Source organism: Meleagris gallopavo, chromosome 8, assembly GCF_905368555.1.
Source record: "Meleagris gallopavo chromosome 8, MGAL_WU_HG_1.1, whole genome shotgun sequence".
Classification (NCBI taxonomy): domain Eukaryota; kingdom Metazoa; phylum Chordata; class Aves; order Galliformes; family Phasianidae; genus Meleagris; species Meleagris gallopavo.
The window spans coordinates 5,099,068-5,126,273 of record NC_139411.1 but is presented as its reverse complement, the minus strand read 5'-3'; the positions used below and the strand labels follow the sequence as shown (position 1 = coordinate 5,126,273).

Genomic DNA, 27,206 nt, shown 5'->3' with positions numbered 1-27,206 from the left:
GACAGCTTTGTTGTTTTCTGTGTCATTTCCATGCTCTTGTATTGATTTGCTTTTGTATTTGTCTGTCAATATTGGCTAACAGGCTTAAGATTTATTCAAGTTCTTACTTACTGGATGGAAGTTGTTAGTGCTAACATTTTTAATCTTACTTGTATGATGTTTATAACTTGAAAGTCATTCTTCCACCTGTTTTCCTAGAAATAAACTAGAAGGCAGGTAGGAAAATATAAACAGCAAGTAGAAAAGGAATTGTGAAGAAACTGCTGTGGATTTGGCTATCTGGAGACCCACAGCAACCTGGTCCAGATGAGCACTGTTTATAGGAATGGTCCTCGCTCATGTTAGGTTGGCAACCTTTTGATCAACAGTGCTAGGTACTGTAGTAGCTTTGTTGTTTGCTTGTTTCAGTTTGTTGGCTTGTTCTCCCTTGTGGATGGGCCCTTCTCCTTCCAGGAACATCCACGTTCTTTTGCTCTTTCCTGAGCACATAAAAAGTTGTCATTCAGGGCTTATTAATGCCTCAGTCTAATCTCCAGCAGTAGCAGCTTCATTTTAGGCGAAGAGAAGCAGTCTTCACCCTTAAATGTTTGGGCAAATAAATTACTTGTAATATAATGACCTCACACTATTCATTGCTGAAAAGGATTAAATCCAGATCTTACGTGTGAGATTAAAAGACAAACTGTAGCCTCTGGTGATTACTCACACGTACAAACTGTAAATATTTTGACTCTAAGCTTGAACTCTTATGGAGCATAGAGTGAAGATAAAGTTCAGGTAAATTTGCGTGGCATAATCAGTGATGGTCTTGGAGCTTCTGTGAGTCACCTGAAGAATGCATCATGATACATCTTCCAGGTGTTCACTTTGTGTCTATAACGGGTTTGTTTGGACTCCTTCTCTGATAGAGAGCTTGTATCTGGGAGATGGAGAAACTATAGTGAGAGGAGGCAGGAATGAATTAAAGGTACATAACAGCTTTCAGATGAGGAACATCTAAATAGTTTAGATGTCTCATTTCTTTATTTTAGCTGGGAGAGAGATGAGCAGTGGATATGACAGTGGTATCCTAAAAGAATAGCGGAGAGAGTGAAGAGGAAATGAGTGTTTGTTCTTCTAATACAACAGTGAAGGGGCACTATATGAATGATCTAAGCAGATATGGTTTTCAAAACCTGACAAAAGGAATTAATTAATTAGATAATGCTGTGGAACTCCTTGTTAAGTAATGCTGAGGATGCTAAGTGTTCACATAAGGTTTTGAAAGGATTGGCACAAATCCCTAATAGGGAGATCCTGTTGGCTTCTATGTAGTTACTGTGACGATTTCTGGAGATGTTTGGAATGTCGATGACTCCAAGCAAAGGCAGTGTTCTCAGGGAGTGCTGCTGATGAGTTGCATTGCTTGCTGTTGAATTTTTCTATGTCTTTTCTTGATCCCAGTTGATAAGATTTGTGCCTACAATGAACATTTGTCCATTTTTGCATTATTAGAACTTTGAGTTGAAGATGGGGGACAGAAGTGATCTTGTCATACAGGTTGTATTCTGATGTAGCACCAATAGGAGAAGTTGCTGAAATGTAAGAGAAACTGTGTGCTTCTTTCTTTTAGGGCAAAGTAGTTAAGGGAAAACACTTCAAATAAACATGAGTTGACAGCACTTATGCCTTTGAAAATCTGTTTTTTTCAGGCACGCTGCAGAACTTCAGCCCCTTCGTGCCTGGTTGATGCAAATAGGAAGGCATGAACAGGTTTTGCTATTAGTACCTCCTCAAAGATGCTCTCACGATCCATTCTATAGTACTCAGTTTCCAGTAGCTGCATTTGGTTTTTGATGTATGAAAAAGCATGTGCATGCTTTCAGTGACTATGGATGTTTTCTTGTCTGGCTGTCTTCTGAGAAAGCTGTCTGAAGCCACTCAATCTGTGTGTAGATTCTTGTCATCTTATTTGCCTTTGATTCCTGTGTAATCCAGCATTTTGTGTAAGGAACGCTTTGTTCTGCAAACTTTATTGCAGACAGTTGTTTTCTTTCACAAAAGAAGCTGCTTCATTTGTACGTTGAGATTTATTCTATGAAATTGAATGAAACACGTTAATGCTCTTGTAAAAAGGGCAGTTTCTTCTACTTAATTGCTGAGAGAAATCTTTGGCATGAAGGGAAAGGAACAATATAATATGCTAGTTTGTCTTGTGTGCAATCTTTGATAAGCATTATTTCTTATAGAAACTTAAAACATAAGTATGTGCAGTATAAATATGCAAAAAATATCTTTTATACATGCAGCCTTTCCTATTTTCTGTAAATATCATACATCCATATTATATATTATCTAAATTTTGGCATTTATATGGATATGTGCACGTAGTTTAAGATACTGCTTTTTTCCTTAGTGGCTGTTCTGTGTGGTTTCCAGAATACAGGAGGGTGGTCTTAGAGGTGCAGCATACGATGAGTTTTATTTCTGTTAGTCAACGCCGTGCGCTTAGGAGCAATTCAGACAAATGGAAGAAAACCATGGCAGTTTTCACTGGAAGACCTTGTGAGTTTGTCGTGCTGAATTGGTGTTAAAAAGGTAGAACATAGGTAATACCTACAGAATGTGCCCGCTGTGTTTGTTATGTAAGTTCAGTTTCTCCCTGGAATGAAATCTAGTATAGTAGCGCATTGGCATGAACGCTTCCAGAAAATGAGTCAGATGCAAGTAGTTGAGTTGAGGGAGCATGCTAAGTGTTTGACAGCTTAGTGGTTGCACTTGTGACTCTCTACCAGAGCTATGTCAGCTTCCTCTCCAGCAATTGGTTGTGTTTTCAGATCTCTGAGCTGATAGGAGTGAAATTAAGAAATGCTTCTTTTCCAAAACTGCAATTGCAAAGCATTACAGCCACAGAGTAGTACAGTCTGTGGTCTTAGCCTTAATAACCTTTATTAAATAACCTTAAACTTAATTTCTTCATCTTCTTAAGATTGTTACTCAGACCATTTCAGAAACTATACTTCCGTTTTCTACCACTGTTTCCGTATCTTCATGTAAATAGGAGACTGTAAGTGCAACATACCTGAGGATGATGTGAGCTTTGCATTTTCATTCATTTCTTGAAACAGATTACGCTGTTTTAGGAACAGTTTTAGCAACTGTTAAGTATGTGCATATCTTGGGAGATTTTTGGTTCTCATAATGCTTTACATCATGCGTCTTCTAGCAGGTCTTTGAAATTTTCCTGTATGTTTTGTTGTTTGAATGACTTGCTGGAAAATAATAAACAAACAATGCTGTAATCAGTGGTATTGGCACAGAGAGAATTTTGAAGTACCACGTTGTTCTGGTGAGTGGTTTTTTGAGAAATCATTTCTATAATTGTTTGGACAGTACTAACAGAAGTGAGCATTGTACAGAGATGTCAACACGGCAAAGGTAGGCTTTTAAGCAAGAAATCAAATGTCCCAAGGCTGAAAATAGCCTATCTGTTGTTCTTTGCCAGATTTCATTTTAGTCCAGATGTTTTCAAACAATTTTCATTACATCAGATTATCTTTTCCAAATCTAAACTGAAAGGTCTTTTGAATGTGCCACAAAGGGTTTCCTTTTCATAGCAACAGAAATATTTGTCCCCCATTGTATGAAATGTAAGCTTTTCTGGAGGGAGAGGGAAATAAGCATCTTGTATGCTTTGAAAAACGTTAAGAGCTCAGCATCGTCAAGGTGAAATAGCAATGTGTGCTGAGTGACAGGCTTATTATTGTAAACTAAATAAATACTGTTATTTTTTCTTCTTCCCAGTAAAACAGTTGAGTCTGAAGTGTTATTCTGTAAACACCATCACAGTGACCGTTGTGTCATCTCAGAATTATCAGGGAAGGGATTGCTGCGTATACCAGGTGCAGAGTTGTACTTATACTGTGTCTGAAGTACTTGTGAATATGTGAAGATACATTCTGAAGATCTTGTCTATCCCAAATGAGTATCAGAAACTTATTTTGGTTGCTGTGGTTTTCCTTAGCTGCTTTATGCCATTAGATTTGTGATGTCTGGAACATTGATGATTAAAAACTCATGAGAAACTCTCTGAAATAGCTGTAGTTAAATGTGATGACTTTTGAATGTCAGTTCAAAAGTTCTTAACAGATGATTTCAAAATCATAGTGGTATTAAACTTCTACCCTCCCTGCCCTCTCCCCCAACCCAATTGCTCTGGGGAGGTAAAAGACTGGGATGAACCTGGGCACAGATCTTTCTCATGCTTACCTAATGGCAGTTGGCTGAAAGATAGAGGTTTTCATTTCTGTGGGCTCTGCTGTAGAAACAAAACAATTGCCCTTTTCAGCGTGTTGTACTTGCCTAGAGAAAATCATAAGCATTTGGAAAGCTGTCTTTTGGTCTTCACAGGAATCTGCCCTTGCTTTGGAAGTGGTTGTGGCTCTTCTGTTCAGGATATGGCTGCTTTTGGGGAATGTACAGGTGGAGTTTCCTTGGAGCTTATAGCAAATCAGGATTCAGGTTTCACTCACTGACAGTAGGACAGTGGCTGAGGTTAGAGTACCAGTGTTGTGAAGTATAAAATGTGTTTTTAAAACCATTAGAGAGAGATGCAAAAATATTCTCTTCCTTTCTCTCATAAATGACTGTATTTTATCTCGAATGCTGAAAAGCTTTAAGAGCAAAGCTGCTGCTGTTAGGGATGATACACCCGAGAGAGCATTTCAGAGCTGGATTGGCAGAAGACGTGAATGAGGCTTCAAGGAAAAAAAAATAAACAAAAATGAATTAACCTCTGTCTTGTTAGCTGTCTTATTTTTTCCTTTTGAAGTGTCAGTTTGTGGTTTTGATAAATGTCAGAAGCATTCTTGCTCTCAAATAAGATTCTTCCTGCATAATCTGGTTCTGTGCTGTTTTTTTCCTCCTCCCTCCAAAGATTACTTTGTCTTCTCTCTGGTTTCTCATCGGCCAAGTGCTCAAGAAATGAGATGGATTTGACAGCCAAATGTGTTTCCTGCTGAATTAGTTCTGTAAGGGAACTAACTATAAGGAGCCAGATGTCAGTATATTCTTTCCTGCAGCTATGGAAGTTCATTAATTTAGTAAAACAGAATCTAAACAAAAACATCAGGGGGTTTGTGCCCCTCTCAGCCTCCTCCTCCTAACTTTGCTACCAGAGTTCAAGCTTGTTTATACGTATAATTTTTTGCCTTATGACAAATAGTCTTTTATGCATACAAGTTAGTGGGCTGCAGCCTAATGTCTCTGTCTAGTTCCAGGTATGTCAGTAATTTAGGCATGTGTTTAAATGGATTTCATCTATTCAATCCAGAAGAAAACTCTTTTCAGGTGGAGTGTGACTATGAAGCTTTTTCCCTCCAGGTGTACTTAGCTAATACTAGTTTTAAAAGATATGTGATCAGCACTTGTTTGGGCTTCAGTTTTTGTTTTAAGTTCTCTTTCCAGCTGTTTTAAATAACCTATTGAGTAAGTCTGTTTTCAGGATTCTCAAGCATTTAAAAGCATGTGTAACAAGGACTAGGGGAAGAGAGAGAATGCACCTTGGCAATCTGAGGCTGTTTTAGTCTTCAGTAAAAGACCCAAATGTAATAGATGAGGACTGGATTGTTTCACTGACAGTGAGGAGCACAAACCGTGGACGAAAAGCATTGGAGGTCTATATGAGGCAGGACAGCAAGCAAATAAGTACTGGCTGTTGGGGAATTAAGGGAAAAGGAAAACGTTGCACACCGCATCAAGGACTGGCTGTGGGATTGCTTAAATATGCTGAAGTTTTTCTGTAAGCATCATCTTAAAGGAAAATGTTGGTAAGAGTGGAGATGCTTCAGGTTGTCTTGAAGATCTTTAGAATACACTTAATGTTACTTCAGTTTCCCATTTTTTTATTGAAACATTATCATTATTGAGAAGTGGACACGCTCATCTTGCAGAGCAGCTGAGCTTTTATCTGAAGTCAGTGACAAGGAACCTTTTGGAAGACAGACATAGTATATACTGAATGGGAGGGGAAAAGCATCATTTAAAATGCTTATGAATAGAAAGAGACTTAGCACACTTTAGAAAGGTCTGAGAAAACCATTCGGAGTTGTGTTAGGCTTGATAGCTCAGATTCACACCAGGTTCCTTGCATGTTGCACTGGGCAAGCCCTTCTCTTGGCAGAAGTGTGAGTAGCATTCCTTTGGTCACATAGCTTTTAATATTCTTGTCTTTGAATTGCAGACCTGAAGGAGTGTAGTGGTGTTGTCTAGGTGGATTAGCCATGCACCATGCTACGCTTCTGTTTGCAGCTGAGTTTCTTAGCTTGAAAGTATTCATCATGTACATCTTGGTGTTGTGTAAAAATAGAGAGTGTTTTATTTGAGACAATCTGAAGGTACTGAAGAAAAATAACAAATTCTTGAAATTAGGGGAATGAATTTACTGTATGTACAAAGCAAGTACTCCATTTATCTAATTCATTAGTTGGAGACCATTACCACCTGTAACCTTATGACTGCGAACATTAAAATAGCTAGGAAGGCTGTTACTGGGAAGGCAGCTCAGTCTAGTAGCTGATAATGCAAACAAATGAGGTCTAAGCACAGACAGTGCAGTGGCAGCTGGGAAGGAAACAACACACAGAAGGCTGTAATCCCTTAGAATGAGAGAATCAGAAGTCTCAGTGAATGCCTCTCTTCCCCCTCCATCCTTAAGAAAGTGGTTCAGTTGGTCATTGTCCAGCCACAAAAGGATAATGTGAGGAAATAAAAACAAATTGAAAACATTAAGCCACTGCTGTCCTAGCACATTGTTTTGCCTGTTAACCTGATTATTCTGCCTTTCCATGTGATAGATGGAGGTGTCCGAGCTCCTGTTCTGTATACATAGCTTGTTTGGTTTGATGAGCTGTCAGATTTAGATTTAAACTCTACCGTGGCTATCAACCCGAGCTACCTCAGATTCTTCTTACTTGAACTGTCAGCCATGCTCATTCGTTACATTTTGGAGCACTAGTTTATAGTGACAGGAGACCATTACTTACAGCAGTGTTTAGTCAAGCTTCTTTGCTGCACTATAAATGTTCATTTTGCAAAATTGCAATGCAGGTTTGGCCAGGAGCTCTCACCTGTGCTGCTGCTTGAAGATCCATTTGCACCTTATGGTTTGGAGCCTTAAGTCATGTTAATTTAATCAATCACCCCAGTGCAAATACAGTTGAAATCACCGAGTGATTTCTTTGGAAAAAGGCAGTTTGTGTTTTCTAACTCTGATTCCATGTAGCTTTTTCCTTAGAAATACCCACTGCTTTTATTTAATTTGTTTTTGCATGATTGGAGGGCTATTGATAATTTAAGATGCAAATACTAAGCATTTAAAATTGAAATTCAGTCTTTTCTCTTAACTTTTGCATAGGTGTAAAAGATTGCACGTGTTTAAAAGCTACTGAATCAATGCAGATGTTTTTGCTTTGTTAAGATGCTTACTTAACAGCTTCACACCAACTAAACTATTGTTTCCTCAGTGAGAAGAGTTGCCTTTGTACTCTGCTGACCAGAGGCACTGCCTGGTTCTCTTTCACGTGCCCCTGCCTTGCACCACGTCAGTATTTCAGGACCTTTTGGTAGACTGATTTGACTTGCTAATGCAATGGAGCATGATCCCTCAGATTATTATTCTGTGGAATTAGCAAGCTGAAGGATCTCAGGAAGATGGGGTGGATGTGTCTGGGGGTGAAGAATGGCACGTGACTCTTTCAGCAACAATAAATAAGGATATGTAATAGGACTCCAAATATGCTGCATTTTACATCAGTACAAGTTATCACTTCTGAAGAGTTTCTTTCTCAAAAAATCTTTATTCGTTTTTGTGACCAGGTATTCTTTGTGCTGCTGCGAGGTTCTCCCAGGTTGGTGTTTAGATGTGGGATGTCTATCAGATGGAGCTTCTGGGGAGAAGTTCAAGCTGTGCTTAAATAGGAGAGCATTCAGAACCAGGAGCGCTTAGGTTTCCTGGTGTTTCAGCCAGAGAAGAACAGAGGTGAGGGTTCCTCTGTGAGCTTAACACTCACATAGATCATCTTTATGTTGTGGGATCTTTTAAGTGACTTGTCTTGTGGCAGTGTAGCCCTTTGAAAAAACAAAACACAACAACAAACACTCATTTGTTATGTAGATGTAGGAATAATCTGCCTGAAGTACAGTGAAAATGCATCTGAGCATTTACACTCCCAGATTTAGATGGATTTCTAGTGGATATCCAGTAAAAATAGTATATAGGAATAATAGCATTAGGAAGGTGAGAAGAAGCAGCACAGTTTAAGTTACAAAAGTAAACTTCCTAGTTACGTGTTCTGAATCAGTTGAGCAGTTCCTGGCCCGACCTCTGCTTAGGGAAGAAATTCTCATACTATTGTTGTATTGTCTTAAAAGAAGCATAAAGAAAAGGTTGAAGCCTTGACAGTTCTGTCAAAGTCCGGTGCCACTGTGTGTCACCAGATAAGTGATACTGCAGTCTGTGGCAGTCAGCAAAGCATGGCAGCCACTACTTATATGTCAGTTTTAAAAGAGAGGAAGCGTTGCCCAAAGGGGAGAGAATATCAGAATTTGACAGCCCAGTAGACATCAGAGGTTAAATGTCGTCTTTTGAATAGATTTAACTTACATATTCATTTTATTTATTGAGGTCTGAATTTCAAGTTCATAATGCTTATTTTGTTTCTTTCTGGTACTTAAAGACATTGCATCTTAGAACAAAGCAAAGTTTCCTGCTGGAGCAGATAATGGTAAAGATGAGGTGGGTGTTTGCAATATCTGACCTGTGCTATATAAAAATGTGTGTATGCAGCCAATGGCAATAGAAAAGAGAATCATTTAACCAAAGTATTATGTTCTTGCTCAAATAAATATTTTTCGGATCTTTTAGGCTCGCTGTTCTTTGGAAGTTCTTGTTTCAATTTAAAATGTTTGTGTATCTCCCCGAACAGCGTACGTAGTGCATGGGAAGTGACTGTGTAGGTATTGGCGTTGTTCTTCTGTTTCCCTCTACACTTCCCTGCCATGTGTTGTTTGTCCTTTGAGAGTATTTGTATATGTTGGTTTTTTTTGTTTTTAAACTTCCTGAGCTCACTTAGTCTTTTGTATCACTTCAGATAGAATGGAGTAATGCAGAGAGATGCTTCTGTAGTTGTTTTAATGGTCTTGAAAGAACTGAAACTGTGGGCCTTTACACAATGTTTCCGGCTTGAACCGTATGGACTGCAGTGGGCTTTACAAAGTCTTATTTTCTTTTGCTTGAACTCAGAGCTGGCAGCTGTGACTGAGAAGAGAGATTCTGGGTCAGTGCTGACAACTCTATGTGCTTTGGCAGCCAAACATGCGACAGTGGGCCTGGCAGCGTAGGGTGGGAGCTGAGAATAAGGCTGAGGAGCTTGACATGAGCAGGTCTTGAGTGTAAAAGCCCCGAGAAGCATTCTGAAACCTGGGTGTACCTGTGCCTGCCTTTTGAGTGCCATCAGTTCTGGGAACACAGTTAAAGAAAGAAGCTGAAGACCTTGCAGCTTCAGCATGCAGGAACTTGAGGCTGCAGCCATTTTCATGTGTGAGCCAGTGGCTCTGGATTTTGGGGGAACGTGATGGGGTGTGGCCAGGCTTGCATGCTCTTACAGCATTTCATGTTGCAAATGCTGAGGACCATTGGTCTGACACAGCAGTGTATCCTTAACAGGGCAATGTCACAGATGCTTGCCTCAGACAGTGACCTACATTATCAAAGGAAATTGAATCCTTTGAATGCTTTAGTGGTATTGTAATGATTTATATTATTTGTGTTGTGAATATAATTCATGTGATTTTTTTTTTATATTATGAATTTCATTCATTGTTTTGAAAAATATAATCTAATAAACTTAAGATTGCTTCATAGTGTATTTGATCTGTATATTGGGCGGTAAAATTCAGTGAGATACTGTGATTATAAAGTTCTAAGCATTTGATTTGCATTAGGTTAATAGGGTCTTTTTCATCTCGTTTGAAAGGGCTCTGTTTTCAAAATCTTTTTTGTACATTTTGTCATTATTGAATCACAGAATCACAGAATCACAGAATCACAGAATTGTAGGGGTTGGAAGGGACCTCTAGAGATCATCGAGACCAACCCCCCTGCCAAAGCAGGTTCCCTACACCAGGTCGCACAGGTAGGCGTCCAGGCGAGACTTGAATATCTCCAGAGAAGGAGACTCCACAACCTCCCTGGGCAGCCTGTTCCAGTGCTCCGTCACCCTCACCGTGAAGAAGTTCTTACGCACATTCGTGCGAAACTTCCTATGCTGCAGCTTATGTCCGTTTCCCCTCGTCCTGTCTCCACGTACCACTGAAAAGAGACTGGCCTCACCACTATGGCCGCCACACCTCAGATATTTATAAACCTGGATCAGGTCCCCTCTCAGTCTTCTTTTCTCAAGGCTAAACAGACCCAGTTTACTTAGCCTTTCTTCATAGGGGAGATGCTCCAGGCCCTTCACCATCTTTGTGGCCCTCCGCTGGACTCTTTCCAAGAGATCCCTGTCTTTTTTGTACTGGGGAGCCCAGAACTGGACACAGTACTCCAGATGAGGCCTTACCAGGGCAGAGTAGAGGGGGAGGATCACCTCCCTCGACCTGCTGGACACGCTCTTTTTAATGCACCCCAGAATGCCATTGGCCTTTTTGGCCACGAGGGCACACTGCTGGCTCATGGCCAATCTGTCGTCCACCAGGACGCCCAGGTCCCTCTCTGCAGAGCTCCTCTCCAGCAGCTCATCCCCCAGCCTGTATTGGTGCATGCAATTCTTCCTCCCTAGGTGTAAGACCCTACACTTGCTTGTGTTGAACCTCATCCGGTTTCTTACTGCCCAGCTCTCCAGCCTGTCCAGGTCTCGCTGAATGGCAGCACAGCCTTCAGGCGTGTCAGCCAATCCTCCCAACTTCGTATCATCAGCAAACTTGCTGAGGGTGGCCACTATCCCCTCATCAAGGTCATTGATGAAGATGTTGAACAAGACCGGACCCAGCACAGACCCCTGGGGGACACCACTGGTTACAGGTCTCCAGCCAGACTCTGCACCACCAACGACGACCCTCTGCGCTCTGCCAGTCAGCCAGTTCTCAACCCACCTCACTGTCCACTCGTCTATCCCACACTTCCTCAGCTTTGTTATAAGGATGTCGTGGGAGACAGTATCAAACGCCTTTCTAAAATCAAGGTAGATTACATCTACCGCTCTTCCCCCATCCACCCAGCATGTGACAGCATCATAGAAGGCCACCAAGTTGGTCGAGCACGACCTCCCCTTGGTGAACCCATGCTGACTACTCCTGATAACCTCCTTTTCTCCCAGCTGTCTGGAGATGGTATCCAGCACAAGCTGTTCCATCACCTTTCCAGGGACGGAGGTGAGGCTGACAGGCCTATAATTACCCGGATCTTCCTTCTTGCCCTTTTTGAAGACCGGAGTGACATTGGCTATCCTCCAGTCTTCAGGGACCTCCCCTGTTGTCCAAGACCTCTCAAAAATGATGGAGAGCGGTTCGGCAATGACCTCCGCCAGCTCCCTCAGCACACGTGGATGCACCCCATCAGGTCCCATGGACTTGTGGACCTTAGTACTGCCTAGGCGCTCACGCACATCCTCTTTCCTGACTAAAGGGAAGTCTCCCATTCCCCAGACCCTCTCCCTAACCTCCAGGGTGTGGGATTCCTGCAGGGGAGCCTTTTCACTGAAGACAGAAGTAAAGAAGGCATTCAGTATCTCTGCCTTCTCAGCATCCCCCGTTACGAGGACCCCCCCCTCACTTAGTAAGGGGCCCACATTCTCCCTAGTTTTCCTTTTGCTATTAACATACTTGAAGAAGCCTTTTTTATTATCCTTTATCACTTTAGCCAGATTCAATTCCAGACGGGCTTTAGCCTTCCTCGTCGCATCCCTGCAGGCCCTGACTACATTCCTATATTCTTCCCAAGTGATCAGACCCTTTTTCCACATTTCATGGACCTTCTTCTTTCCTTTGAGCTTGCGCATGAGCTCCTTGCTCATCCACAAAGGTCTCCTGCCACCTTTTCCCGATTTCTTGTTCACAGGGACGCACCGATCCTGAGCTTGGAAGAAGAGCTGTTTAAATGCTGACCAGCTCTCAGAGGCCCCCTTACCTTCTAACACCCGAGCCCACGGGATAGCTCCAAGTAGGTCCCGGAAGAGATCGAAGTTGGCTCTCCTAAAGTCCAGGGTAGCAATCCTACTTATTGCTTTGCTTCTTCCGCTCAGGATCTTGAACTCCACCATCTCATGATCACTACAACCCAAACTGCCCCCTACCTTTACTTCCTTAACAAGTCCATCCCTGTTGGTGAAAATAAGGTCCAGTAACACCCCTCCCCGCGTCGGTTCCTCCACCACCTGCATCAGAAAGTTGTCTTCAACACACTGCAAGAACCGTCTGGACCGTGCGTGCCTGGCTATGTTGGTCATCCAGCAAATATCTGGATAATTGAAGTCCCCCATAAGCACCAGTGCCTGGGAACGTGACGCTACATCCAGTTGCTTTCGGAAGGCCTCATCAGCCTCCTCATCCTGATCAGGGGGCCTGTAGTACACCCCCACAACAGTGTCACCCTTACCAGCCTGCCCCTTGATTCTCACCCATAAGCTCTCCACTGCTACATCACTCTCCCCCAAGTGAAGTTCAATACATTCTAGCTGCTCTCTCACATAAAGAGCAACTCCACCACCCCGCCTAGCCAGCCGATCTTTCCTAAAAAGCACATAGCCCTCCATGACAACATTCCAGTCATGCGAGCTGTCCCACCACGTCTCCGTGATCGCGATGAGATCATGACCTTGCGACCGCACGCAGAACTCCAGCTCTTCCTGTTTATTCCCCATGCTACGCGCATTAGTATACAGGCACTTAAGAGAAGCAGCATCCCTCCACCTCTCTCCAAGCCTTTGAACTCCACTGTCTCCACCCATCAAGTCCTGTTTGGAGCCTCGAACTGCCCCCTCAGTCCCAGCGGTCGTCATTTTGTCCCCTTCCCCCTTCATACCTAGTTTAAACACCTGTCAATAAGTCCCGCCAGTTCCTCAGCTAGAAAAAGTGTTGAGTTTAAAAGCTTTTTAAATTTTGTTGTTTATTTACTTATTTCCCTTTTTAACTAGATTCTTGAAGATGCAGAGGCCCAACATTTATTCCAGTCCATTCTTCCTGATATGGTCAAGCTGGCGCTCTGTCTTCCTACCATCTGCACGCAGGTAAGCAAACACAGCTAGCTAGCTAAGTGCTCTCAAGCAAACCAGTTTTCTGTAAAGTAATACTCATGATTAAGGTCAAAGGATCAGTCGCTGTTACATTCTTAATAAAAAATAAGGCTTTTGTACTGAACGTAGCTGAGGCCTAGGGAGCAGAATGGATCGTGCATACAATCATACTTATCAACTGGAGTACTTGAATAACGGTAACACACATAATTTTTGCATTTTAGAACTCTTAATCATAGAAGTAGTTTGTTCACAAAGCCTTCCCTGGGAGCATGGTTTGTTCTGTTGAGAGCATCACAGTACTTGTGCACATTCCAACTTCAGTTCTTCGCTGTTGTAACAGGAATCAGTTCTGTTGGTCCTAAAGCTAATGGAAACCTTATTGTGAATAATTTCATTGAAGTGAATAGAATTTAAGATGTATGATAACACATTAGCAGGGTTAGGACTCTAGTTTGTATGCTCTTTTGTCACGGTTTTCTTAATTGATTTTGTTAAACTGGAGCAGGAAAATCTCCCTGCTACTACTAATAGACAATTTCAAACAGTGCAAATACTCCTTAAGCACTTTTTAGCTAGTTGCTGTTGGAAGGATTTTTTTTATTTATGATGTTAGCAACTTTCTAAACACAGTCAAGCACAGGACTCGCTAGGTCATGCAGTAATGCCTATCGTAATACTGTATTGTTAACTGTAGTGTTAAGCAGTATAAATGTTTAAGAATTTTGTCAGACTTTTATTTTTTTGTGATACGTAAAACTAGACTTATAGCACTTACTGCAGAGAGCTTTTTAGGCTTCTTTCCCCCCCGTGTGTGACTTCAGACATCATAATATAGCTTGTTAATGAAATAGTCAGAAGACAGAATGAGATACACAGTGAATGTAATAATTATAAGAATGAAAGAAATTGTCTTGTGGAGTCAACAGAGCTCTGTATTCAACAGTGTAAATTAGCAACTGCTTCTATATGCACAACTAAAGGGATTAAGTCATGTCTGTTTAGCTTCATGGAGCTAAGCTAATGGTGATGGCTGAGAACGTTGGAAGAGGCAGTCAAAATAGTTCTCTACTTGCTGTCAAGGGGATTTATTATAATTGTTACTGAACTCCTTGGTAAACAGACATTTTTGTCCTGATCACGTAAGCATATTGTTGTTAAATAGAATGACTGGAATATGACGAGGGAAAATCTCGTATCAAGAGACAAAGCCTAATAAAGGAAAAGGTGGCAATACTTAAGTTTGGTTTCCATTTCTTTGTTTCTCTGTAAGTTGGAGAAACTCTGTCCAGAGTCAAAACACCAAATAAAAGGCTGAAATTAAGCTGTGCTTTTTTGATTATAGAACCTTTTTTTTTTCCTCTGATTATAAAAGATCTATTAATAATCTACTTCCTGCAACGATTATCAGTCTGTTGCTTTGATTCAGGGAGGCCAGGAATAAAAAAAATGGAGCCGCTGGGTGACAATTGTGGAAAGACCTCCACCTTCCTTTGTAAATTGTGAACAATTTATTGTAGCTGAAAAGACTCCTTAGTAGGTTCTTAGGTATTCAACTATCAAAGCTGATTTTTTTTTTTTTTACTTCAGTTTTTAAGATTGCCCAGAAACTTCAAATACTGCATGTTTTTCCCCCTCAATTTCCACTGGTTTTGTTTGATTAGTTGTGTTTTCTTGGTCTCTTTTTTTTATTATTGATTAGAAATCTGCAGTTTGTCAGCAAGCCTTTTCCCAATTGTCTTGAATAAACTGTTCTTGACTTTAATGGTTCTGCTGATTAAAGAGTTCACCAATGGCTTAAATTAGTCTTGCTCTAATTTAACAAATGTAATTTTGTGCTCCTGTTTTTTCTTTTAAAATGGGTAAGCTAATTATTTTTCTCTCTCCTTCCCTCTCTTTTCTCCTGGCCCTCCCTCCCCCTCACCTCTTTTGTTCCCACTTGGTAGCCAATACCTCTACTGAAACAAAAGATGAATCACTCCATCACAATGTCACAGGAACAGATTGCTAGTTTTTTGGCCAATGCTTTCTTCTGTACTTTTCCACGTCGCAATGCGAAGATGAAGTCTGAGTATTCCAGTTATCCAGACATTAACTTCAACAGGTATGGCACTTAGGAAGAAATGGAGCTGATAATCCTTCAATGAAAATATTGTTGTCATTCAGGGGAGAAACCTGTTTCTTCTTCCATGTTTTTAAAAGATTGTTGTCACTATTTTCAACAGTTTACATTATTTTTTTTTTTTTTAACCTATCAGGGACCAGGAATCTATGTAACTGTAAGAAAGATTCTTGTGCACAGGAAGATGTTTTATATTCCAAGTTTTCCTTTTGTTTCTCTGTGTGCACATGCACAAATAGTCCTACAGGGACATAGTTAAGCTAATGCAATTCTCTTTTTCCTTGTAGCCATTTGTCTACAAATGACACAAATGACAATTTCAGTTGAGCTTTATATTATAAATATTATAAAGTTATAATATTTATAATATATTATAAATATATATATTCTATATGTATTTAAATGAAAAATCAGCATTCCCCCAGCCATGTTCCTGTTGTCATCTTGTGTCAACAGTGGTAATCTGCAAATTGAGTCAGATTAACAGAACTTCACTCCTCATCAACCTAGTAAAGTTTTAAGACACAATATGAATTTAACTGATGATATTTTGATTTCTAAACAAATGCTTATTCTTTTCTTTCCTTCAACACTAGCATGCATACAGATTTGATTAAAGATTTTCTAGCATCTTTTTTTTCTTAAATGTTCTTATTTCAGTTGTGGAAGGAGATAAAGGATGAGAGCATTTCCTGCTGCATAGTACCAAGTCCACAAAGACTTCTGATTAGAAATACAAATGGGTCGACCTTGCATTTAAACATTCATTATCTGGAGGTTTTCTTATTCCCTTGCAGTTTATACTTGTGGTTTATATGCTCTGAACACTGAGATGAAATATGAAGGTGGTGTTACCTGTGATCCAGCACTCTTGGGCACTTAGTTGTGTCATAAGAGCCATGACAGGTTTGAACTTCCCCAGATAAAGCAAGTCAGGTGTACTGATGCAGTAATAATAGTTTTGATGCTTGTTGTCGTGAAAGCTAGCACAAGCTTATCTACACTGAGTATTCTGAAGAGAGACCAGAAAACTGTACTTGGCTCCGGTTTGCTGACCAGATTTTTGTTCCAACGGGGCAGTGTCATACAGAAGAGAAGTATTAGTGGGCATTTATGCCTCATGGAGCTCAGCGTGTTCATAGTAACAACTAACTGGGGAGTAACCATCCGTTCATTAGAAAGACTTATGTCCAGTGCTGTAGAAGTGTACAGGAAGGGTCTGGACTGGGTTCCATTTGACTGCTCCATCTACATACTTTTAGATGATTTTTTGAGGACTTATGAAGTATCAAGTTTTTATTGTGACTTAAGCATAGTATGTATCAATTAGTTAAATTATCAGCTACCCAGTGAAATGTTGCAGTTACTGGAATACACTCACAGTCAATGAACATTGCATAGGTGCATAAATTCACAGTAGTACAGTGTAGTAGTAGTGGTTAACTCAGGACATGATAATTTGAACTACTGAAAAATAAAATAGCCTTGACTGTGTATTAGGGAAATAAATTACTGCCATAGATTTTAAAAATAACCTGTAAAAGCACTTAAACATTCAGAATTTTTGCCTTATTCTGGTCAGTCCTTGGTTTTCTTATTTTGCCTCTAAGTGCCATCGCTCGAAGTGAATTCTAGTATTATTATTTTGAAGGGATAACACAACAGTCTTCAGACCTTCCTCTTACATTATGTATGATGTAATGCTCAGCTTTAGGCCATGTAAGGTAGAAAGACACTTTTGTCTAAATGCAAGAATGTTTACCAAACTGGAAGAAAGAAGGAAAGATGATGTTCTCTCTTTCCTGAGGATTAAAAATGTCTGTTCTTCAAGAGTTTGCCAATTTACGCATTTTTTTAGAGGAACAATTTCTTTCCTAATACTTCATATTTAATCATTTGTTGGACCCCTTTGTTTGTTATCAACTGCAAAATACAGGTTAGTGAAGTAGGAAAGGTGTCTGGCAGTAGCTAAAAATAAAAGCGAGTGTGTCAGTGAGAGGGGAGCTGATGGGATAAAAGCTGGAGCCTGTCTAGTGGTGAAGAGAACACTACAAGAAGTTACACTGTTTTCCATCATGTTACTGTCTGTAACTAGACTTCAATGAACTCTAAACTGATGGGAAGAGGATGGACGGTACCTCACTTGTTTTTTCCTCTTTCTGTCAATCTTGTATTTTCTCACCCTAGAAAGTTAGTTCTGTAAGAGCGAGGAAGAACAACAAAATGCCACGTTTTCAGCTGGTTCAGATTTGCAAAGATGACAAGGTTTGTTTCATTGCAGCATGTATTTTTTGGGTTTTACAGAGAAGCCTTTCATGAAGCTGGGTGCATTCAAAAGGCAGCAGGCAATAGCTGAAATCGAAGTGCTTGTGACTTTTTTTCTCTTGATACTAATGATTTAAAGGCTTTGGGGACTATTGCTCTGCCCTGCTTAGGAATGGGCATAACAGATTGTTCTACACAGTAACTCTTTTCCCCCACAGTCTTATTGTCTGCAGTTTTTTTCCAGACTTGGTTCTTTCCTCAGCATAATTTGTCTGCTGCGTGACTGTGAATGGATTACTGTGTTCCTTGGGCACAGGAAAAAAATCTGCCGTGGTTCCATAATGAAGCAAAATTACTGAGCGCATGTGGGAGAACTTATTTTTAACAAATGTTCCATAATTCCACTATGCATGTGCTTTCTGCATTAATACAAAAGGCTTTCACTCCTTCCCTCAGCTCTTGAGACTGAAAAAATTGAATTTTGTGCCCTGGGTTAGAAATGCAACTGTATAGCCTGTTTCTTTCTTGTGCTTTTCAGCTTTATGCAGCAATCATTTATCATTCACTTAATACAGACTTAAGTGTACAAACAGGTACTGATGTTTCAGTTATGTTTTCTGTAATTTTTTTTCAAGTGCAGTGATGTCCCCCTCTTCTTTTCAGTCTTTCCTTCTGTAGGTTTTTGTGTTAGAAAGTAACTTACTGTGATTACCACCCAACACAGTCAAGGTGCAAATCTGACATAACAGCAGATGCTCAACACAGAATACTGAGAATATACTTTTTTCTCTCTGTTCAGCTTTTTCTGATGCGCCAGTGCTCAGCACTGTTACTGTAGCATGATGGCATGTTGTTTGAATGCACTAATAACTGCATCTGATTGGAAGGAAGGCCATTCTAACTGTTAGTATTAACATAAATCATCTCTGCTTCATCTCTTCTGTCCCTCTTGCCAGTCGAGGGGGGGGACAGAGGGAACATTCCTCATTTGACATTGCAGCACTTAGTTTAATAGCACGTTGTGACACCGAGTGCCTGTTCTGATTGTTCGTTGTGCTGCAGAGGCCAAGTCACTCATATAATGAAATACTGTGTAATTTAATTAAATTCTTCCCTTTAGGACTTGGCAAGGATTGGCATCTTGCAGTTCTTAAGTTATTAATAACATAATCCATTAAAAATGTAGTTAATAAAATGGAATTCACAGTTTAGCTTAGAGAGCCAGGATATTTATGAATTTTAGTAAATGGAATAATGTCTCTTTGGTGGCCAAATATTATTAGAGGATACAAAACAGCATGAGGCGTTGCTTCCCTTTATACCAAACATAAAGCCAAATTTTGAAAGTTCAATCTTTATCTCAAAAACGTTTATGTAATATATTAACGTGGAAATGGATTAGGCAGCTTTCTGCAAAAATATTCCATTACAACAGAAAGAATTGCACTTGTCCTCTTAACCTTCTTACTGATATGTTTTTTGTAGAAGTTGCATGTTGCTTGAATGTGGAGGATTAGTTGCGTCAGCTCTTCGGAGGTGATCTCTACAGTTGTGATGATGGTTGCATTTGAATGCAGTTTCTTCTGGTAATACTGAGAATGCATCTTTACTGTGGGTAGTTTGTGGTGGCTTAGTGTATCGTTTTAATAAAGAGGGAGGAGTGCTTATTATCAAAGCTAAGAGAAAACTCTGCTTTTTTTACATTTATTTGTGAGAAAATACTGAAATGCAGTGGAGTGTCAGGTGAGAATTTCATGCCCTTGTTGACTGAGGTATCAGACCTGTGTCTTACTGCCACAGCATCTTGTAATTTAGAAAGCTACAAAGCCTGATTGTGTGTAAAAGAAATGTAGAAAGGAAAAAAAAAACAAGAACCAAACAGCGATAATCTGTTGCAGTCTTACCTCAGTTCTCTGGGTGACCAAAAAGAGAACTGGTTTGTCAAAGACCCCTTCTGCTTTTGCTGCATCTTTGATCTGTTCTTAGCTGTAGCATCAAGTTACAGTAAGTTCACTGTTCTTTTTTGAAAAACAACTGTAGTTAACTGAAGGCATTAGGCAGCTGTAGTAGCTGCCATCAGAGCAAGTGAGGATGTATTATAATTAAAGAGAGCATGCCTAATAACACAAACCTGGTGGATCTTCTGGCACGTATGTTAGTGAGATGCTGTGCTCTGAAAAGACCAGTATTCTAGTAGGACTGACTTTTTCATCTTTATCAAGCAAGCTTTTAAAGCAATTTCAAGTGATTGGGAATGAGGGGGGGAAAACAGTAGTTAAGATGTATGTGTCTTTTCTGGAATGTATAATATATGGAAGGAAATGGGCAAACTGTATGGTACGTTTGTACAGGGGAATTGAAATCTAATTTACCAGTAATGCAATTGTCTCTTCATAAACAACATCAATTTTGCAACACTAATGAGTATTCCCTGGGGAATAAATTATCTGATGACTTTAAGAGAACTTGATTTGGACTGAGAGATGCATTGCTCCTCTGACAAGTGGCTCTAGGTTTTCTCTATGGTTTTATACATTGAGCCTACAAACCCAGTCCTGTTACCTTGCCTCGGGTCTGTGTTCTTATTAGCATGGATTTAAGTAGAGTATTATCTCCTGTAAAAAATTAAAATTGGCATTTTTATGTGGCAGATGATGCCACATAAAATTCTTAATAAGTCTAGTAATTGCTGTAGTGATTACACAGTACTCTGAGTACCTCCTGGTTACTTCAGCAGACACAGTAACTTGTTACAGAACTGAATTTTACTGTGCTGTGAGATGTTTTATTTTAGATGCTCAGTGTAAAGCGTTGCACCGTGCTGTTGGGTGCTGAGTACTTAGGGTTGGCATCTCAAGACTCTAATCTGAAGGCGAAGTTCTAATTAAACACAAAGGTGTTGCACATTCTTAAATAACTTGATGTGATGACGGTTGATACTTACGTCGCAACAGTAAATAAGAAAGTGCCTGTGAGATTGAATTACTGAATATGTTGTTTTTCTCCTATTTGATGCCAAGGGAATTCAGAACCTCTAAATTGCTTTCTCTATGGGCTGTTTTAATACAGAAGGGTGGAATTCATGTTATTAAATGAAAATACACTAGGCACCAGGTAAACAGAACTGATATTACTGTGCCTGACTTGTATAAGTTCACGCTCTGTTTTCCTGTTGTCATTTAACACAGCAGGTGGCTCAGCAGCACACAGTCATTCGCTTCCTCCCCCCTTTCCAGTGGGATGGGAGAGAGAACTGGGGGGAAAAAATACCAAAAACCATACAGTAGAACTCGTGGGCTGAGATAAAACTAAGAGAAAAAGAAAAGGATGATAATTATGACAAGTGTGTGTGTAACAGATGATGCACAAGTAGTTGCTCACCACCCCGTGACTGATGCCCAACTAGCCCCCTGAGCAGTGGAAGAGATGAACTCCCACCCCCTTCACAATTCCTCCTGCATGATGTCATACTGTATGGAGTATCCCTTCGGCCAGTTTCAGTCAGGTCTCCTAATTCTGTTCCCTCTTAGCTCCTGGGGCCCTTCACTGCAAATGGCCTTGGCTCCCTAGAGTGCTGCTTAGGAGGCAACTGTACACATCAGTGTGTTATCAACGTTGCTTTTTCCTGGAATGAAAACATAGTGTCACACCAGACACTCTGAAGACAACAATTCCATCCCAGCTGAAACTAAGAAACCTGTCAGTATCTGTAAGGTTGAGATGGTGACTTTTCCTTTTGTGCTCACTAGTTGTTTATCTGCCTTTCATCTCAGGGCAGGTCATCTTGTTGAACTTAGACTGATACGATGTCCAAAGTTCATTACTGAAGCTTTAGTATTCTGAAAAGCCTTAATTGTAGTTCTCACTTAAAATACTTTCAATAGCAACACGACTTCCCAGAAAGAATCTATATTTTATATTGAACTTGCCATTTTCAATTTGTTCTAATTTCCTCATCTTAAATTATGTGATTGACTTTTAAGTATTTAAAGCTGTCTGGGGCAGTGATCTCCAAACTCTTCTCATCACACACCCTTTATCAGAAAAGAAATTTCTGATGTATGTACATTTATTTTTTTTTTCTATATGCACATTTGTTTATAAATTTTGTACATGTACTACTGTGCTAATATGGTCTATGCATTATGAAACATGCATGAAAAAGAGGAATGAAATACTGCGTTTCTCTTGGCAAGGGGGAAATGTAATAGTGGTAATGGTAATAGTGAAAGTCTTGCTGCTGTGCACTTGTTAAGAAAAGTCTTCAGACAGTATCTGGCTGGAACTAAATTCTATCTTTTTACTGAAGTGAAGCTTTAGTGATTTAATTTTAGTGTGGTTTAAAATGTGGCCCCACCCCCAATACGCAACCAATTGAAAAAGCTTTCTCAGAAGATACTTCAGTCAAAGAATGCAGGTAACTAGGTAATTCCCATTGTTTGTATATGATAGACTGACTTGCTGTCAGATGTTGAGAGAGATTATTCTAGATCCTGTGCAATTGTATATGCACATAAAATTATATATAAATTCTATATACAAATCACATATCCTATGGGATTCTCTCTCTGTTCGTGTTTACACTTACAGATTGCCTACCCTCTGAAAATGCTATTTACAAGTAATCTTAAAGATACGTGTGACTAAAGCTACAATGGGCACAACTGAAGAAAAATATCAAATAATATTGTGACGGAACTGTTACTGAGACAAAGTATTTTGGCCAACTCTGCAAATGAAAGCTTAGAAAAAGGATTGCTTACAAATACAATAACATTTTTGAAAAAGTAAGACCTTTGTTCTTCTCTCAGAACTTCATGGAGGAAAAAAGATTGCAGGAGAAAGATGGTAGGGATGATTCATCGTGCTCCCTGGTGCAACTGATGTAATCCTCAATGATTCATTTATTGTGCCAATTGACACGTGATGAGTTTTTCTTTTAGGGTTGCATGATTCACTGTGAAATTTTAGCAGTTCGTGTAGAGATTGCTAGCAATTGAGAATGCTCAGCTTTTAGATGTAAATAGCCCTTGATCTTATGGAGAGCAATAAGAGTTGGAAGGTAACATCTGAGCGTGTCTCCACCCCTACATGTATACATGGACTTGAAATGTAACAAGATAGAAAACCAAAGATACCATGTTCTATTCATTTTTAGGGTATTTTGCTATTCTGTACAGTTCTGAGTCTTAGGTTAGGTTCAGATTTGCACGTTAGAAACATGAGTGTACTCTGAAAAGTTCAAAAGAGCCCAACTTGTGGATGGGAAGGTATGGGCTGGGGGTGGGACTCTCATTATTAGCAAGAAAAGTTTTCATGTAGCCACAATGACTCAACAAACTACTTTTCTTATGCTATTGGCACACCTAATGTCTTCTGTTTTTTAAATCTCTGACCTTGGTTGTCAGAACAACTAACTGTATCCCTATAGGCATATCTTGCTAATACATCTTTTATTTGATTAGCATCACTGCAGAGCTCTGTTTGGTGGTCAGCCCCACAAGCTTTGTGCTCTGGTGTCTGGCTTCCTGCTAAGTGGAAGTTAGCTGCATGGCAGTAAGAACATCTTGTGCAGAGCAAAAATAGCTTACGTATGCAGTTAGAGGCAATATTTCAGTTGCTTCATCTGAAAGTGGGGCTTGCAGTACTTTGCATTTGATTTAAAGTGCACTTCATTTGGCTGAATTCTTTAGTTTGAATTAATGTTTTTTTTGGCCTTGGGTTCTTGTCAGTAAATTGGTTATGTGGTTTCCACTTATATTTTTGGTTAGGTTTTTTTTTTTTTTTACTAGGATCTGTGTTCCAGCACTTAAAGAAGCATTTATATGAATATATTATTGATGTCCTCATATAGCTTTGTTCTCCAAAACACAGGTATTTGCACCAGAAATAAAACCTTCCATAATGTTTCCTAACTGGTGTTTTCCAAAATAGTGCCCTAGATTAAGATGTTCCTAATTTTGTAATATTATCCTCTCTTAAATCGGTGGGAGCAGGTCTAGGCCATTTCTTATTTTTTCTCAGGCATTACTTTGCTCACAGACGTAACTGGTTATGTACACTGCGTCCAAGACAGTATGGTTGCATGTATGCATAGAGTGTAAGGTTTATGGTTTCATTTCTCTTCAGTTTCTACTTCTGACCTTAGTATAGCTTGGAATCACTGGCATCACTGTGTGATATGGTTTCTCTGGAAGTGTAAAAGAACATATGAAGCAGTCAAATTCAGCTGAACTAGTACCAGTAATCCCTAATAAATAGGTAGCTCCTGTGAAGGTGTATTGCTAATTTTTCATCTACTAAAACATGTCAGAATTTTTCCACTGATCCGATTGGCCTTGAAAACAAATCCCCTCGTGTACTGACTGCAGTAAAACATGTGATGTATGGTTGCAGGATGCGTATTGCTCCTAGGTCAAAATGCAGATGACTTTTGAACCTCGCTGTATTTTTCTGTCCCTACTGCAAGGGGAGTAACCCCCTGTGACACACAATGCCTGTGTCAGAACTTGGGCCTTTCCAAATTCTTTTGTGCCTCCCTGTGACTTTTACACAGTGCTAGTGGCCAGAACAGAAATACAGAGATAAGATCTCTCTAATCGTTATTGTAATTATGGAATGTGTTTGGGGAATAAATCTGCTGTAAATGAGATTTTTCAGAAGCAGCTGGCATTACTGTAGCTTTGATCCCAGGAGAGAAAGAAAAGAGCTGTTTATCACAGCTTTTACTGCGAGAAAAGACAGGCCAGTGCTGGACATCTCAGATTTAAATATATATATATACATTAAAACGTGAGTATGTGTGTATAAGTATATTTAGTTCAAATGCCCTACTGACAGTGACCACGTTTTGGTTTCATCCATTACAATTACTTACCAAGTTCATCTCCCTTGCTGTCGCCATTTAGCTTGATCTGCCGTTTGTCAAGTGTAGTATTTCCAGCTCTTGACTCTCCCTGCACAGACGGGTCTGTTTTGAAGTAGGCCATACACATATGAAACTGGCTGTCATGAAGTCCTGATTGGTTGTTCCAAGGCTGAAGGCTGTCATAAGATCTTTTCAACCATAAAATTAGCTGCTTTAACTTTTTATAGATTTTGAATAAATATTGCGTAAGAATTTTTGAATACTAGAAAAACCCATCCTGGTTCACTACTGAAAGCTTAGTCTACCTGATAGCATTCCATTTTTAAAGACAGATTGACATTTTGATGCGTGGAAACAAATGAATAATGTTGTGTCATTGCTTTACTCGAACTGTTGTTTTGTGGTTTATGGCTGTAAGGATTGGTAGGGGTGTTATAACTTAAATCCTTAGGGCTTTCACTGTATCAGACTTCTTTCAGTGACCTTCCTGCTCAAAGGATATTATTTCTGAAGTCCTTACTGTTCTTCCTCCCAGTTAAATTCCATTATGTGTTGCCAATAACAATGCCTTGTCACTTTGCTGGAGGGGAAATTAAGTAATGTGCGTTCAAGTTGCCGGAAGAGGGATGATGCAGTAAAAATATTTCAGTTAACCTTAAAAGCATGCATTCACTTAATAGCTAAAAATTGGATGCTTCCTTTTAATGCTTAGTTTTTTACAGATGAGTTTGAGAATGCCAGGAGTAGCCCAGCAGATAAAGCCGTTTCTATAGGGGGAGGATTTATCTCTTTAGAAATGCTGCTAGTACCGTGCAGTTCATGAAAGCACTGTAGTTGCGTTAGTTCTTCTCAGAAGTTCACTCAGCTGTAAGTAGGGTAAGGCATTTGGATCCTGGGGTGTTCAGTGCGCGTGTTTTCACCTCTGGGTCACTGATTTCAATCCAAGCTAGGTCATTGCAAATAAGCCTGGTAGATTTTTGGAATCTTCCTTTTGAAATTATGTTTTTTGATACTTCAAAATCAGCCTTATTACCTTCATCAGAAACTTATCTAGCAGGTCAACCTAAAAACTAGCTTTATTTGAAACAAATTTTGGCCTTCTGCCTTTCAAGTGCACTACATATGTAAGCGTGTAAATATGCCTCCTGCTGGGGGTGTACAATCTCAGTATTTGTGTAGATTTCAGTACTGGTGCCTCTGTAACGAGTGGTGTAAGGGTATTGGTTCCTGTGTGGGATCATGGCAGTTGAGGTGCAGTGTAGCAGCATTGCAACTAAATGTTTTGTTGTAGAAAGAACTGTCTAGACAGCCCTGCTGTGTCCTACTTGTATAATGCTGAAGTGGCTGACTTTAAGGAGGGCAGACTATTTTTCAACTTTCACCTGTAAGTAGCGTAACAACTATGCTGTGCATCCCTGAAATCTAATCTAATTAATTTTGCCTTGTTTTCCAGATTGTTTGAAGGACGGTCACCAAGGAAGCCTGAGAAACTTAAGACCCTTTTCTGCTATTTTAGAAGAGTCACAGAAAAAAGTATGTACTTCATTTCATTTCTTTTTTTTTTTTTTCTTTTTTTGAGCTACAAAACATACATAGAGAATTTAATCCCATACATAGAGAATTTAATCCTATTAGATTAAGGAATGGCTGTGCAGTGTTATGATGGAAGTATCTAACAAAATCCAGCATGCTGAGTATGCTGATATTCTTTCAGTCTCTTGTCATGTATAGATAACACATGTAAGTTTTCTGCATGAAGCTAATTCTTCATTGTTTTTTTTTATTTTTGAGATGGGTGTGTTTGTATAACATATACATATACATATGTAGGTTCAGATTATATTTTCACCCCTCCTTATTTACATGTATCTGTTGTACATAAAGTGTGTGTGTTTCTATATACATTATACAAATTTTGTGTTTGTATATAAGAAATTAAAATATACATGCGTTGACTTGATGCACCGTATCAGAGTGAGAATGTAGAGAGAACTTAACACATGTGGTCATTAAAATCACCAGTGCCGTAACCATCCTTAAGGATTTTGGTACAGTCTTGAGGCTTCCTGCAGCGTACAGGCTTAGTGCTTTGACTGCAGCATTTGTAATTCAAAGTGATTTTTCCTTACTTTTGTTGGCATTTCAGGTTTTTTGCTTCTGTTCTTCCAAAGCAAAGCTGCTGTGAAGTTTTCCCAGTTGAAAATACATTAGCTGATAGCAAGATGTGAGATGTCTTCAGCTCCTTTAGAAATGAGTGTGGTATTTTCCCTAGCATGCCTAGTCAGATCTTCTGCTGTTACCACTGATTAGAGCGTAAACCTAAGCTCCCAAAAAATACATTTGTTTTTTGAGAGTGCTGTCGCAGAGCTCATAAATTCCCTTTTTGAGGAGAAAGGGATTTGACTGCAGTTAACTATATCATATCTGCAGCAATATCTTACTATAATGTTTTTTATAGGATGTTTTCTTTACACTGTTAATATCATATTCTCAGAAAAGTTTGTTCTTAAAAGCAAAAAAATCCACAATTTTAAGCTATTTCATATTATAAACCTCTTTATTTCATATGTTCCATCAGTTTATTATTCAGTTGATCAGTTTATTATTTTGTTTCATCTCTAATTAAATGCAGCTACCTCCTCTTTTAGCTAACAAACCTCAAGAATCTCAACAAAAATAAATC

At 39.5% G+C, this 27,206-nt stretch overlaps 1 protein-coding gene across 2 annotated transcripts in view; it reads left to right on the top strand.

The window, feature by feature from the left end:
* The window catches only part of PARG (poly(ADP-ribose) glycohydrolase), a 63,394-nt gene that overhangs the window by 13,837 nt on the left and 22,351 nt on the right, over nucleotides 1-27,206 (top strand). For both annotated transcript variants that reach the window (XM_031554350.2, XM_031554349.2), the window contains exons 8-10: nucleotides 13,170-13,262; nucleotides 15,215-15,372; nucleotides 25,977-26,056. In XM_031554350.2, coding sequence (XP_031410210.2) covers nucleotides 13,170-13,262; nucleotides 15,215-15,372; nucleotides 25,977-26,056 — 331 coding nt within the window. The remainder of the gene's footprint in view (nucleotides 1-13,169; nucleotides 13,263-15,214; nucleotides 15,373-25,976; nucleotides 26,057-27,206) is intronic.